The sequence below is a fragment of the Mchenga conophoros genome, linkage group LG15 (genome assembly GCF_057382185.1).
Source record: "Mchenga conophoros isolate Kocher_MC1m ecotype Shallow Benthic linkage group LG15, M_conophoros_male_GT1.1, whole genome shotgun sequence".
In the NCBI taxonomy this organism is placed as follows: Eukaryota; Metazoa; Chordata; class Actinopteri; order Cichliformes; family Cichlidae; genus Mchenga; species Mchenga conophoros.
In genome coordinates this window covers 41,353,580-41,368,233 of record NC_140540.1, presented here as the reverse complement: position 1 = coordinate 41,368,233, position 14,654 = coordinate 41,353,580, and the positions used below count along the sequence as shown (strand labels likewise).

General features: G+C 41.7%; 1 protein-coding gene across 4 annotated transcripts in view; it reads left to right on the top strand.

Moving 5' to 3' along the window:
• The window catches only part of ptprfa (protein tyrosine phosphatase receptor type Fa), a 356,286-nt gene that overhangs the window by 132,563 nt on the left and 209,069 nt on the right, over nt 1-14,654 (top strand). For all 4 annotated transcript variants that reach the window (XM_085246465.1, XM_085246467.1, XM_085246466.1 and 1 more), the window contains one exon: nt 12,590-12,735. In XM_085246465.1, coding sequence (XP_085102591.1) covers nt 12,590-12,735 — 146 coding nt within the window. The remainder of the gene's footprint in view (nt 1-12,589; nt 12,736-14,654) is intronic.

Genomic DNA, 14,654 nt, shown 5'->3' with positions numbered 1-14,654 from the left:
CCCACTTGAAAAATCCAACTATTTGAGGAGTGAATGCAGAGATGAGTAAAGGAGAGCTTCTTCATTATGCTAACATATCTTGTTCCTTCCCTCAACATTTCTCTTCCTTGCATCTTATCTCCTTAAAGCGCTGATACTGGAGAGGGAGAAAGTGATGCAAGACACATAAGGTTGCAAAGACCTCTTCTATAAGCCACCTCGCTCCTCATCACCTCAAGGGGCTGCTGAGGGATTGAAAACCTGCATGATGGCAGATTCCTCAGTAACAGGAGCATGTGAGGAAGCATAAGTTTGCATAATGAGAAGCATCTACTGAGTGTGGTTTGCAGAGGCAGCTATGACACAAATATGGCAACCAAATTGAGTTGTTTCCTTAGGTGAGAATCAAGATACACCTTGACAGGTTGCCAAACAGTTTCAGGGCTAATGCAGAAAATAGGACAGCTGTTCACTCTCACATTCAAACAATTTGGTGTCGTCCACTAATCAAACATATAGGTTTTAGATTGTGGGGCCAAAGTAGAGCATTTGTTTTTGAATTCAGTTTATTGTCCAGACAACTCTTGATATAAATGCCTTCTGCATTGGTAAAGCAAGCTTCAGTGCTCATGCGCACCATGTGGGAGCTAGCATCGACCGAGCAACCAGGGGATTTAGAGGAATCAGAATTGTGTTGCAGTATGCTCAAACATAAAAAGTCTAATACATGAGGAAAGTTGCATGGAGCACATCCCACAAAGCGTTCGCTGACCTTTTTTTTTTCCTGTGAAAGAGAGAAGCTCTTCTCCCTGTAGCATTTCTATACAGAATAATTCCCATAAAAAGCCTGTGTGGAGAGGCAGCTTGTGTCTCCTGTGGGCTGCTGCTTTACACTGCCTCCCTCTTGCAAAGCAGCCTCTCCTCTGTGGCTCCAGCCATGCATGTCCTCTGTGAGATTGGCTTTATTCAAAGATCAGCCGCTAAATGAGCAGGGAGGAGTTGGCATTTAGCACATGCTAAACCTATTATAGTCAGGCTATATCTGTTTCTGTTTGGAGACTTACAGCTTGCTCTAAGGGTGCTGGATTTTTTGTTGTTGTTTTCTTCTTTGCATGTGTCAGTAAATGTCAGTAAATTGTTTGTGTGTCAGCATATCTCCTACCTCCTCCAGATGACATGAACTGACTATCTGAGCAACTACCTGCCCACTAAATACATGCAAAATCCTCACCACTGATGCAGAGGTGCCTCAAAATACAGCAACTTTTAATGGCAACTTGATCCACGAGCATTTTTTACAAGAAATTAGTCACGAAGCAGGTAACTGCTATGCCCTGTGACTGCACCTGTAACAAATGAAAACTCTCCCCTCAAATTAAGCCCCCCGTGTAATGATACACCACTTTAAATGTTCCTTCCATGCTGGTAACAACAACGCAGCAAAAATTAAGGGTGTTGGCCTCCACATCTCATTTGCTGCATGAACATCACCCTTACCGTAGGTGTGTCTAATCTGATGCTGTAATTTTAGACCAAAAGCTTGAATGCACAGACATGACACTTGAGACGTACCCACTGGCATGTTATTTATATGCAGTCCCCTGATATGTAAAACCATCATGAGCCTAAACACGCCAGCAGACACCAGCTCGATTCTTCTTGAATTTTTATAGCAGCATTGTGAAATATGAGATTTGGTAAAAGCAACACATTGATATAGAAAATCGAATTAAACATTGTAAGACTAAGGCACAGCTTTATTTTTTAATTAGCATCATATATTTTTAAAAGTGTTAACACGAGTCTTCAACAACTCACAGCTAACTCAGCTGCTCACAGCTTCGCCGAGAAGGATTTTAAATGTTACGAGTAAAACTTTCACTTAAATTCACCGCAGCTCAGTAGGTAGAGTGGTGGCCCCGTGATCGGAAGGTCGGGGGTTCGAATCCACTGAATGGCAACCCTGAGGTTCCCCTGAGCGAGGTACCGTCGCTTGCTCAGGGGCGCCTGCTTAGCGGCTTCACTGAGTGAATGGGTCAAATGCAGTGAAAGTAATTTCCCCACGGGATCAATAAAGTGTACATTATTATTATTAACAGCTCACTGAGCTCAGCTACTGACTTTACAAACTGTCCTCTGGTGGCTTGTGCTCCAACACATCAGCTGAGGCGGTGATGGCACTGACGATTACCACAATGGGAAAGTGTAAATGTTTTGGCACAAAATGATACCATACAAGCGTAGTAGACACTAGACGCTTTTCAGGGTTGTGGGGGGTGCTGGAGCTTATCCCAGCTGTCTTAAGGCGAGAGGCGGGGGGCACCCTGGACAGGTTGCCAGTCTGTCGCAGGGCTAACACACAGACTGAGACAACCATTCGCACCTATGGGCAATTTAGTGTTTCCAATTAACCAAATCCCCACTAAGTGCATGTCTTTGGACTGTGGGAGGAAGCACAGAAAGACCCCAGCCTGATGGTGGAATTGAACTCAGGACCTTCTTGCTGTGAGGCAACAGTGCTAACCCCCGCGCTGCCCAATAATCTGTATCTTACTATTAATTCCCTACAGTAAAAATTACAATAGGAAAACAAAAGAGTTCATGATGAACAGATAACTGCATGCTTATGTGTCACACACAGAGTATTTAACTGTTTTCCTCTCTCGTCATCATAGATGCCTGTTAAAGATGTCAAACAGGCATATTGCTACAGCCATATGGGTGGCTGTAGCTCAGGTGGCAGAGCAGGTCAGCCACTAATCAGAAGGTCGGTGGTTCGATCCCAGGCTGCCTCCTGACTGCATGCCAAATATCCTCGGGCAAGATACTAACCATGTTTGCCTACTGGTGGTGGTCAGAGGGCCTGGTGGCGCCAGTGTCCGGCAGCCTCGCCTCTGTCAGTGCGCCCCAGGGTGGCTGTGGCTACAATGTAGCTGCCATCACCAGTGTGTGAATGTGTGGATGACTGGAGGTGTAAAGCGCTTTGGGGTCCTTAGGGACTAGAAAAGCGCTATATAAATGCAGGCCATTTACTATATTTCTAAGAAAATAAGGCCAAGAAACAGCTGCAAACACGGGTCAGAGAATAATGGGAGTTCAAGGGCACAAGCACGTTTTATATTTGGAGCCTTGGGTCAATGATCAACAGCCATGGGAAATAAATATCTTAATAATGGTCTGAGCCGCTCACTTCTTCCCCGCCCACTTCTTCCCCGCCCACTTCTGGCTCCTCGGATGAAACTCTGCAGACTTGATTCTTTCATTCTGCCAACACGTTTTGCATAATGCAGTGAAAGTATTTCCCTCCTGAACACTGACCATCATCGGGACCTTATATCAATCTGATGTACAATTTCTGTTACAAGAAATGTTCTTAAGGACAAACTGTTGGATCCAACTGTACAAGTGGGTTTGGAGTCACGTTGAACTTTAAAGAGCAAACTTATCAGCTGCTAAAAGTTGCTGTTAAAATGTTTCGCCTCGCCTGCAAAAGGCTCTTCGTGGCTCCCTGCTGGGGAAGAAAAAGGATTTAACCCCTGCTTGAAACATTCGCATTTCTCCTTGCAGCCTGCCACTCTGAAAATGTTGCTGTCACGGTGCTGTGAAGTGTGTTGACTGCTGATTGATGGTACGGGCTCCTCGGCTGAGGCTGTTGCATGAGCGGACACGCAGAAGCAGCTCCGACTCGTAGCTGCAGCACATACATCACATTACAGAGTGTATTGTACATGTGAATTGAAGTTTCAAAATAAATCATAGAAATGTTGTGTGAAGACAATTTCATTTTGATTCATAAAGGTGCCTGTGCTGCCATCACACAGCTGCATCCAGAGAAGATAGACGGCTTTTATTCCGTGCTCGATGTTTCTAATAAATTTATCAGCATTTGTGTGTCAGCGCCGACACTGTATGAAACGCAGCTACATGTACTGCATTTTTTAAAGTGGAAACCTAGAAGGGGGTCAAAGGAAAGGATTTAAACAAAAGACGGCAACCTTTATGAAGGTGATGACACACAGTTATGAACAAATGAGGGTTTTGCATCAGATTTCCAAAATGTATAATCTCAGAACTTCATTTGGATTCTTCTCCACTCCATGCTGCGTATGCTATACACACTACTTTTACTTACATTTAAAAAGTGTATTTCTATGTATCACATGTGTATTCCCTGACCAACTGGAGAGTAGTTGTAGATTGCTGTAGCCCAGTCACTCAGGCCTACAGAGCTTTCAGTGATGCTCTTCAATCATAGCTTCCTAGGAAAAAAATTGCATTCCTCAACCAGCTGCAAAAACCTTTGTGAATTTTGAAATGTGCTGTAACACCAAGGCACAGCTTTCACTTTGAAGGTGAATGGTCTCCATTTCCAATTAGCAAAATTGTTCTTTTAACGTTTTAACACGAGTGGCTGCCTTCAACTACAGGCAACCACAGCAATCTCCCAGTGAGCAAAGCAATTAGAAGAATGACTGTGGTGCAACACTCTTCACGACTGATTTCAACCTGCTACACCCAAGAAATCGCTTGATAACCATTTGGAAAATACACTTGTTTCTTTGTGACTGCCTTTTATATCATGTCCAATATGAAAGGCAGCTATGTTCATATGGCCCCACGTGAGAAACGTCTGTATAACATAATTAGTAGCACAGTGGTTGAATTTTGATGGGGTAGAAATGGAACACGGTAAGCTGTGCACGTTTTAGACATGATGACTGAAATGACTGATATACTACATGCATCTATCTTTTGTATTGGAGACAGATATCTGACAGATGCGGCTGTTAGCATAACTAGCCAGCCTTGTCACTGGTATCTATGCCTGTGACCTATCAGGCCTGTCAGTTAGTGTTGTGTTTGTTGTACAGCACTTCAGAGTCACACTGGTAGCCATCAAAGATTTATGTAAAGTTGACAAGCTGAAAGCATTTTGTACTGTACGGGAGACACGGCATGAGATTGATTGACAATGGTCTATAGCCAATCAAGACGCAGAACACAATGCACTGTGGAAAAAACAAAAAAATAAACACATGCAAAATTGCACCAAAAAAATCAGCGAAACAGCGAAAGGTGAACCGCGTTACAGCGAGGGAGCACTGTAGCTCCAAAGGCCCATCCACAGACGAAGCTGGTACACGGCTTTGCCTTAAAATTAGCAAAAGTTGAACCTACCCCCTTTGCATTACTAATAGTTAATTTGCCTCTCATGGCTGTAAATTACTGAATCAACTCTTCATTTTCTCTGGTGACGACATTGATGCCAATCTCTGTGCACAGGAAATACAGTGGTCATCACTTTTTGCAGTGCAGACAGAAAAAAAGGTTAAAAGGTCTGAAAGTACCTAATGTTTCTTTGTGTTTGTAGCTCAATCACAGGACTCACGTATTTGTGAGTTCGGGTGCTGTAGCACAAAATCTGAAAGTATATATATCACAGGGGTTTGTATGGAAAGGAGCCATGAACCACTAACCACACAAGTAGAAGTCAGGCAGACAGCAGCCTGCGAGAAGAATGATCTTTGATTTCTGCTGCTTTTCAAAGTTACATCAGAGAAACAAAGTGTTATTGGAGGAGACATGCTGACAGGGGGGAATCGGGAGCAGCGATGACGCAGGGGAGGAAGCCACTGAGAATGACAAGACTTTGATGCTTTATAACACCAACACTTCAAGTATCTTCCACCTGTCTCAGCCGTCTTTACACCAATGGCGTGTCCAGCGGGGTGGCCTGGGGGGGCACAGGCCACCCCCCCAACCAGACTGGCCACCCCAGGTGCCACCCCAAAGGCAAAACAATAAAATTCAATCAAATATCAAATGTCCGATTATGTTTTCACGGTGACGCTCAGATATCCGAGTGTAAGTGAATGCAGCATCGGCTTCTGCTATGTGCATCACGTTAGCAAAGGTAGGAGAGCCAAGCACGAAAGAGGCACCGCAGGAAACAATTTTTCGGTGAAAGAAAATGAGGACAGAATAAATGTCCCGGTAAGTAATATTAAGTTTGTTAAGTTTAGTAAACTTCGGTGAAATTAGAATACCAAGGAAAAAATAACACTTAAAGAATTATTGCAGCTGATCGGCTTTTCTCTCTTGTTTATTTATCGCCCACTTTGCGCCAGAAACAGGAAACCAGCAGATGTTGCGCTAAACAACAGCAGCACGTTTAAGCTTGATCAGCTGTTGTTAGAATGTATTTAATATTAATTTCTAGTATCAGCTGATGTTTGCTGGAGCCACAGCTGTAAAGCTGCTGGTCATGATGTCAGTTTGGATATGTGGTGAGAGGGAAACATGAAACCAGGAGATGTCCTTACTGAATCATCAGAGCTGAACAGGTGATGGAGAAACAGGTTTACCTTTTAGGTGACATGAATGAGTTGAAGTTATGAACTGTTTCTGAGAGACAAATAACACCAGGATCCTTTTCTAAGCAGCTGACAGCTGGTAACTGTGCAGGGGCGGGTCTAGCAAAGTGTTGCCAGGGGGGCATGTAGGGCATTAACAGGGAGAGGTGGGCGCAAAGAAATACTTTTCTTTCTTATTCTCATTTAAAATATCTAGCTTTTATTAAATAATTATCTAAATCTTACAACCAAAGTTTTTATCTGACGTAAAATGTATAGAAATCATACATATACCAACAAGACTGTACATCACTGTCACAACAGCATTTGTTTTCATTCAAAGTCTTTATGGCTTTACTACCTGGTGGGCCGGTCTGTAGTCAAAATGCCCGATTTTCTGTCCCAGTCCAGCCCTGCAGGTTAATACTGGCAGTGTCACCATGCCAGCTGACTGTATTTCATCATCAGCCAGTGTTGTTCTTGATCAATATTACCAAAGTTTACCATAAGGCAGCATAGAAAGTATTTACTTGCTTTCAGGTTTTATTCTCTGGTGTCCTGGATTGTTGATTACCTGACAGGAAGACCACAATATGTACGTCTCCCACAGTGTGTGTCTGACAAGGTGATCAGCAACACAGGGGCACCACAGGGGACTGTCCTCTCCCCCTTCCTCTTCACCCTCTACACCACAGACTTCAGCCACTGCACAGAGACCTCCATCTTCAGAAGTTTTCTGATGACTCTGCGGTGGTTGGATGCATCAGCAGGGATGATGAGACAGAGTACCGGGCTGTGGTCGACTCCTTTGTCACGTGGTGTGAGCAGAATCATCTGCAGCTCAACGTGGCAAAGACCAAGGAACTGATCGTGGACTTCAGGAAGACCAGGAAACACTTGACCCCTGTTTCAATCCAGGGGGTCAGTGTTGACATTGTGGAGGACTATAAATACCTTGGAGTACACATTGACAATAAACTGGACTGGGCTAAAAACACCACAGCACTTTACAGGAAGGGCCAGAGTCGTCTCTATTTTTTGAGGCGACTGAGGTCCTTCAACATCTGCCAGAAAATGCTGAGGATTTTCTATGAGTCTGTGGTGGCCAGTGCGATCCTCTATGCTGTTGCATGCTGGGGGAGCAGGCTGAGGGTCGCAGATGCCAACAGACTCAATAAACTGATCCGTAAGGCCAGCAATGTTGTGGGGATGGAGCTGGACTCCCTCAAGGTGGTGTCGGAGAGGTGGATGCTGTCCAAGATAAAGACAATGTTGGATAACACCTCCCACCCACTCCATGACATGTTGGTCAGTCACAGGAGCTCGTTCAGTGAGAGACTGAGATTACCCATGATGCACCACTGAACGACACAGGAAATCATTCCTGCCTGTGGCCATCTCCCTGTACAACGCATCCACTTAACACACTGTTTGCTGCTACAGCTACACATGTTTCTTTTCCAACTATTTATTTATGAGTGACTTATGTATGTATGTATGTATATATATGTATATATTGTACTATTCTTAGTTAGCGTATTGCCTGTCTTGTCTTAATGTTGGTTTAAAATGGAGCACTGTAACAAAAAATAATTTCCCCCAGGGATCAATAAAGTATTCTGATTCTGATTATTCAAATATTAGTCTTTTCATTTGTTTCCCCACTTTTTTCCTGTTTCAAAATCAAACACCAGTTTGTGAGAAGATTATCTTCTTTTTTATATGAAGCGCCTTGAGGCGACTTTTGTTGTGATTTGGCGCTATATAAATAAAATTGAATTGAATTGAATTGAATTAACAGGCAGAGAAAGTTTTACATTGGAACTGGCTAATTTGTCAATTGTTTGTTACAAATGTTCGTATTTTAATATTCAAAAATGTTTTTGCCCAAAACATATGTGCACTACATGTCAGTAAAAATACTATGCAAATATTGATGTCCTTGAATGCTGAGTAAACACTGACAAAGCACTGATTGTATCTCTTGTACTTTATCAACGCAGTATCTAAAAACTTTGCACCGTAGTGGTTAAAATCTCATTCTAATAAGAGTTAAAAGTGCATTCGGTTATTAGGTTTATAGGATTATTGAATTATGGTTAATGGTTGGTAGAATTTTTTTTTTTAAAACATTATCTGCCAATTAAATCTGCCACCCATCTCCAAATCTGTGCCCCTACCTGGCCCCCCAACAAAAATTTTCTAGACACGCCACTGCTTTACACACTGACCCGCAATAAAGAAGCCGCTTCTACCTCCAAAGGAAAACGGCAACATTACGATTCGTTCTGTGGGAAAAAGGTGAGGCCTCTGAGGTGAGGAGCTCCAACAAGGAATATTTAATCATTAGTCAAAGTCTCCACATTCACAGCAGTCTGTCTCGGGAGGAGAGCCGGTCTTTGTTAGTGTTACCATGGAGCGCTAACAGGACTGGGTGTTCTTTTTAACAAGAATTCAACACATGAGCGGAGGCTCAGAGACTCGCCACACCAATGCTAGAAATATTAATAACATCACACATGACTAGCTTGTTCCACCACATCAATTATCTTTTTTCAAGACGCTGCTTTGTGTTAAAATGAATTTAGATTCTGTGATATTATCTTAAGAGTAAAACAATTTATCATAAATGTTATCAGCATTTCCTAAAAGTTAATGTAGTAACACAACTGCACTAAATGCAATTAGTTTAAGACGATGATTAAATGATTAAATTGCCTGGAAGCCTTTAGAGTTTTTCTTTAATCGGACGGCGATTAGTCAAGCTGAGCAATGCAGAAATTAGGTGTTGTAAGCAGCAGGTGGACTGTGTATTCTTCCACTGCATTAGCCTGGACAGCAAGGTAAACCTGCTCACCTTGATGGTGTGATGGAGGTGTGCTGGTCACAGTCAAGTGCCTGTCACCTGCAGGCTTCTTCAGCTCACGGTGGCTTGACTGGTTTGTCACTTGTAGTTTTTTTAATGTGATGCAGAAGCAGCAGGACATGCTGGATTTGCGTCAGCAGTAACTTAACGCAGCAGTAAGAGAACAGCAAGCTGTCACATTGCCAAAACAAGTTTCACACCAAATTAGAGGAAAACTTCTACATGAACACCAGGCTTTTTCTACAAATCACTGCACTGACACTGGTGCATAAATACTACATGTGAATGAATGAATGAATGAATGAATATTCTTTATTGTCATTGTCACAGGTACAATGAAATTGAAAGATGTCTCTGGTCAGTGCAACATCACAAAAGATAAATACTTAAAAACTATAATTAAATACTTAAAAACTATAATGATAGGATATAAAAGATAGAAATACATATAAAATACAGTATTCTCATACCGTAGATACACCCAAGCAATCCAGGCCTAAGGCCCCATACAGACACTCAACATACGACCTAGTTGATATATCACTCAAACAATCAATCACTCAATTTGTTAGCGCATCCAACAAAACATGTCTGAAAGCATTCCAACTTCATGGGCACAAATGACAACAGGGGCAATGAAAGTCATCTACTTTTTGTCCATCTGGAGTAACTTTGTTTCTTCCCCTTCTTCTTTGTGAAATATGTACATAAGACTGAGGCAGGGAAGGCAGCAGCAATACCTCTGTTCAGAACAGAGCACACAGTAAACAGATGTAAGTCAGATATGGTGTAAAAAGGAGGAACTGGGCTGGAGTTGGGTTGCAAAGTGGCTTGCAGACACAGAGGAACTATGGGAAGGCTAAAGCAGTTTAAATAGCAAGCCGTACATAAGATTAGCCAATTCGATTTGTAGCTAAGCCCATCATCCGGTGTGGGATGGCACTGAAACTAGACTCAATACTTGAAATGTGCAATTCACTTGTATTTTTATTTTTTATTCCTATTTATTCTATTTATCCCCTTTGTATATTTTATTTATATTTGTCTCTGTATTTATATATGTGTGTGTGTGTGTGTGTGTGTGTGTGTGTGTATATATATATATATATATAACAGTTCTGTAACTGTAACTTCGGTCGTTGCTGTGCTTTTTTTGGAAGTCGAATTTCCCAGAGGAACCCACCTGAGGGATTAATAAAGTTCTATCTTATCTTATCTTATCTTATCTTAAATGCTTGGCTTGAGCTCGACTTCTTGGCCTGCATGAACTAACGCAGGCGTTGGTTCCATATTTGCAGCTCTGTTCTGCGACTCTGTTCTGGCACCAAGATTTCCTTTTAGCATCTCGGTTGTAGACTGAGCTTAAATGTGTTAGGACCACACACGGATGCAAACACACAGTTTGGCTGCTCTCATGTAATCATCACTCAGTTTCTGTTGTCATACAACAAATGACAAATATGCGCAAACAGTGATTTGATTGTGTCTCACAAATGTTGATTTTACATCACAGTCAGACAAACCATACACACTGCTGTGACAGATCCCTACTTAAATAATAATTTAAAAATAATCTTTAGTGGTACCAGAGAGCAGCCCCCAGCGCAGACATATAACATTGTTGTAATGGTTTTAGTTTGCACAGTGAATGATTGCTCCTCAAAGACAGACTAATCCACACACACACTCTGTTTAAGATTCATTCCTGAACATGTTCTTCAAAGCTCCTGGAAGTGTTAGGCTCTCTGTATTGTGTCTGTTTCTGATGTAGCTTTATTGTTTTATTTCAAACCCTAAACCTTGAAGATAAAGCAAACCCCTACAAATGGAATCAAAACTCCGGCTTCATTTCACGAGTTATAACTAGCTCAGCTGTCCCAAACACATCAAATGACTGTTTATAACTCGGATTTGTTCAGTAAACATTTGTAACTATGGAGGGATATTTCTTTAGTCATAATACCATCAGATATGTCACAACTACCAGGAGATGCATCTGGTCTCTGATTGTGGAATAATATTGAAAAAGGTAAAACACATGAGAAAATAAAACAAAATAAAACCAAAGTAGAAGCAGTATTAGGATGTCTTTTGTGTGATGATAGTAATTAAGCAGTGACGTTCGTGTCAGTTTATCATATCTTTAGAACTTTAAGTAAGACGATTTGGAACACGTCGTCTCGATGTTCTCAGAAAGTCTCACAATCATGTTTATCCTGCTGAGGGCTGTGGTGACGTCATCAGATAAGATATCTCTTTATAGTCATTGCAGTCATACAGAGTACAATAGTGCAATGAAACTGGAAAACTGTCCGACGTCGGCACTGCGTACGACACAGTAACTTAAATTAAGTATAAAAAGAAGAAAAAGTTTATGTGTATTGCACATTATTATTGTTGCACATTATTATAATTATTGCGCCTTGTTGCAAATATAAATATTATTATTGTTATTGTTGTTGCCCCCCCAAAAGTCCAGGCAGGTAGCCGATCAGGTCAGCTGTTAGCGCTGATTAGTTACCTGTTGTAAAAGCTGTCCTTGAGTCTGTTTGTCCGGGATCTCAGCAGCGTGAACCTCCTGCCAGACGGCAGCAGCTTAAACCCCGGTGTCCTGGGATTTTTTTTTTGTCCATATTAATGACCCTCTGAAGTGCTCTGTTAAATGCTCTGAATCGATTTGCAGCAACATGTTAACAGATGCGATAGAAAGTGTGCAGTTTTACCCTCTAATATCCTTTGAAGTTCTGTATCTATATTCACTCTGTGGTTCTTGGACAGCGCCATGTAGAATTGTCTTGCTTTGCTTACATTGGTAAGCCTTCTTCTCCAGGTTTTATACATATATACATATATTGCTACATTTCTCATTGTATTTTTATGAAGTTGCTAGTCGAGAACCAGGTCCAGTGCTCATTTAAACATTGCATCATAACTCCACTAGTGGTCCAAACCACCATTGTGTATGGTTAACATGTGAGACCATGACATGAATTTTAAAAATGATCTTCTGAGCTGCACTATTATCCATGCACAACACTTGTTTCAGCCTTTCATGTTGGTGATGTACAGTATTATGGTCACAGGGCTGGTTTATGATTCATGTTTATTCATGCATTCAAAGCAGATTTTTCAAGGTTTCCATCTGTCCGTTCACATCTGCCTGCGCTCTGCCACTACTAATAAGACTGACGGATGTTGCATATTTTCAGGGAAAGGATGGTGCTGGGCTGTTTTTACGGCTGGGTGTGGCTACAGGCATGAAACAGCTTTTGAAAGAGCATGTTGTTATTGCAGGACTTAAAGCAAGTACAGAGATGTTTCTCTGTCAGGGCTCTTCATCTGACTCTGGTTTTGCTCTCTTCCTGCCCTCATCTCCGTTTCTTTCCCTTAGGCACGCCCAGCTTCATCAAGTCCCCCGAGGATCAAACGGGGATTTCGGGAGGAGTGGCGTCGTTCGTATGCCAGGCGGTCGGTGAGCCCAAGCCTCGCATTACCTGGATGAAAAAGGGAAAGAAAGTCAGCTCCCAGCGCTTTGAGGTACGACGCGTGAGCTCCCTGTCTGAAGTGTTTGAATGTGCAACACCTCCTTGTCTCACACCTTCACTGCTCATTACCTGTCTGCATTTGTGTGATACAGAGCAGCAGGTCACACGCTGTCATTTTATAGAGCATATGCAACATGCCGCTCAAGAAGATGTGTGTGCATTTAGCAGGAGAGGCCAAACTGCAGACTGGTGGTGTATTTATTCATTACTACCATGCACAAAAAATCAGACACAGCAGCTTTCTCCATTTAGTGCCTGCTTGAAAACCACTTAATGCAAATTATGTTAGTTGTGTTATTCTAATGAAAACACTTGAGGCTCAGAATTAGAGGAGGAGGTGCAGATTTTGATGTCTGTGGCTTCAATGGTGGAGCAGAACTCTAATAACCTGCTATGGCCAGCACATCAGGTTTATTTAGTGTGTGTGATTTCGCTCAAAAGCATCTCTCACATGTCTCACATGTCTATGTTATGAGTGAAGCTTTTAAAATTTGACATCGTGAAATTAAATTTGAATTGAGTGCATTTCATTTTGTTCAGCAGAACAGCAAACAATTAAAGCTCAAATACCAAAGTTTTATTTCTCACTTTGAAATGCAGGAAAGAGGTTGTAGACTTTGTGAAGGCTGTGTGTGCTGGAAACTGATCTGAAACCAGACAGAAAAACTGTGGAACTAATGATTTCTTTTTTACATTTTTGACTGGAGATCTTCTCATTAAAACATCTGAAAAAAGAGGGAAAATGTCCGTCACATTCAGAGGGCCTGTTTTTATTCAAAGCTTAGAGATATCTAAAGCCAAATGAAGACCGCACATGGGCTCAGTAATAAGCATCGTGGCTTCTTAGTGAGAGGGTCCCGAGTTTAAACCACAGACTGTATGTGAAACGTGGACGTTATAGTGGCAGTGTCCATCTTTAATATACAGTCTATGGCTCAAGCATGGCTTTTATGTGTCGAGGTTACGTGTTTACGCCAACGTCTCCAGCCGACTGAAACAGGGCACTGTTTATATCTGCATTACACTTGGAAGCCAGGCGTTAGGCCGGGTCAAATGCAGGAAATAAATGTCCCTGTGGACGGCAATACACTTCCTTTTTATTACAGTTATTACTGAATGAGTTCTGCACATTTTTAGACTTTCTGAATGCGCTCTCTTGCCCTTGAGACGACCTCTGACTCATAGGAGCCCAGAAAAAACACTGACGTACCAACAAAGTTCATATCTGCTGATCTCAACTGGATCATTTGTGTTTCTTTTATTCGTAAAAGGCAAAAAAGTGTATTTTCACCTCTCTGTGAACAAACACGACATTTTAATGACAAGTTGAAATACCTTTTGATTAGATATTAAATGTCTTTTCTTTATTTGCATAATTCTGAAAAATTCAGTGAACAGAACCCTGATTATCTCGTCTATCAGCATTAGTACTAAAAACAATAATTAAAAAATACATGCATGGTGACATTTTGAATCAGCGTAATTTAGATACATGTGCAAGCTACAAAACGCTGGCAGAAGATAAAATATGCAGAGTTAAAACGTCTCTCTGTAGTTTTTTTAATGTAACTTTAGGCTGTGTGACCTTTAAATACGTTTTGTAATCATGCACTTTTTTTTAAAGTACATGATTACAAGTCATTTCCAGTAAAGGCTCAGTGTCAGGATAGGACCTTTAGGTTTAATGGGTGGAGTTGAGCTTAAATTCCTTAACATTTTTTGCAGTGTGTTTGAGGATAGACGGGGTCTGGAAGGCCTTTGCCTATGGGCTGTCTGTGCTCTGTCTGCAGCAGTAATTAGTTGTGCAGTTAAAGCAACATTTACATCAATGGCAGGACAACGCAGCCAACCCGTGCAGCTGAAAAGTGTGTGCTGTGTGGTAGCAACAAAAACCACAATTCTTCTAAATTG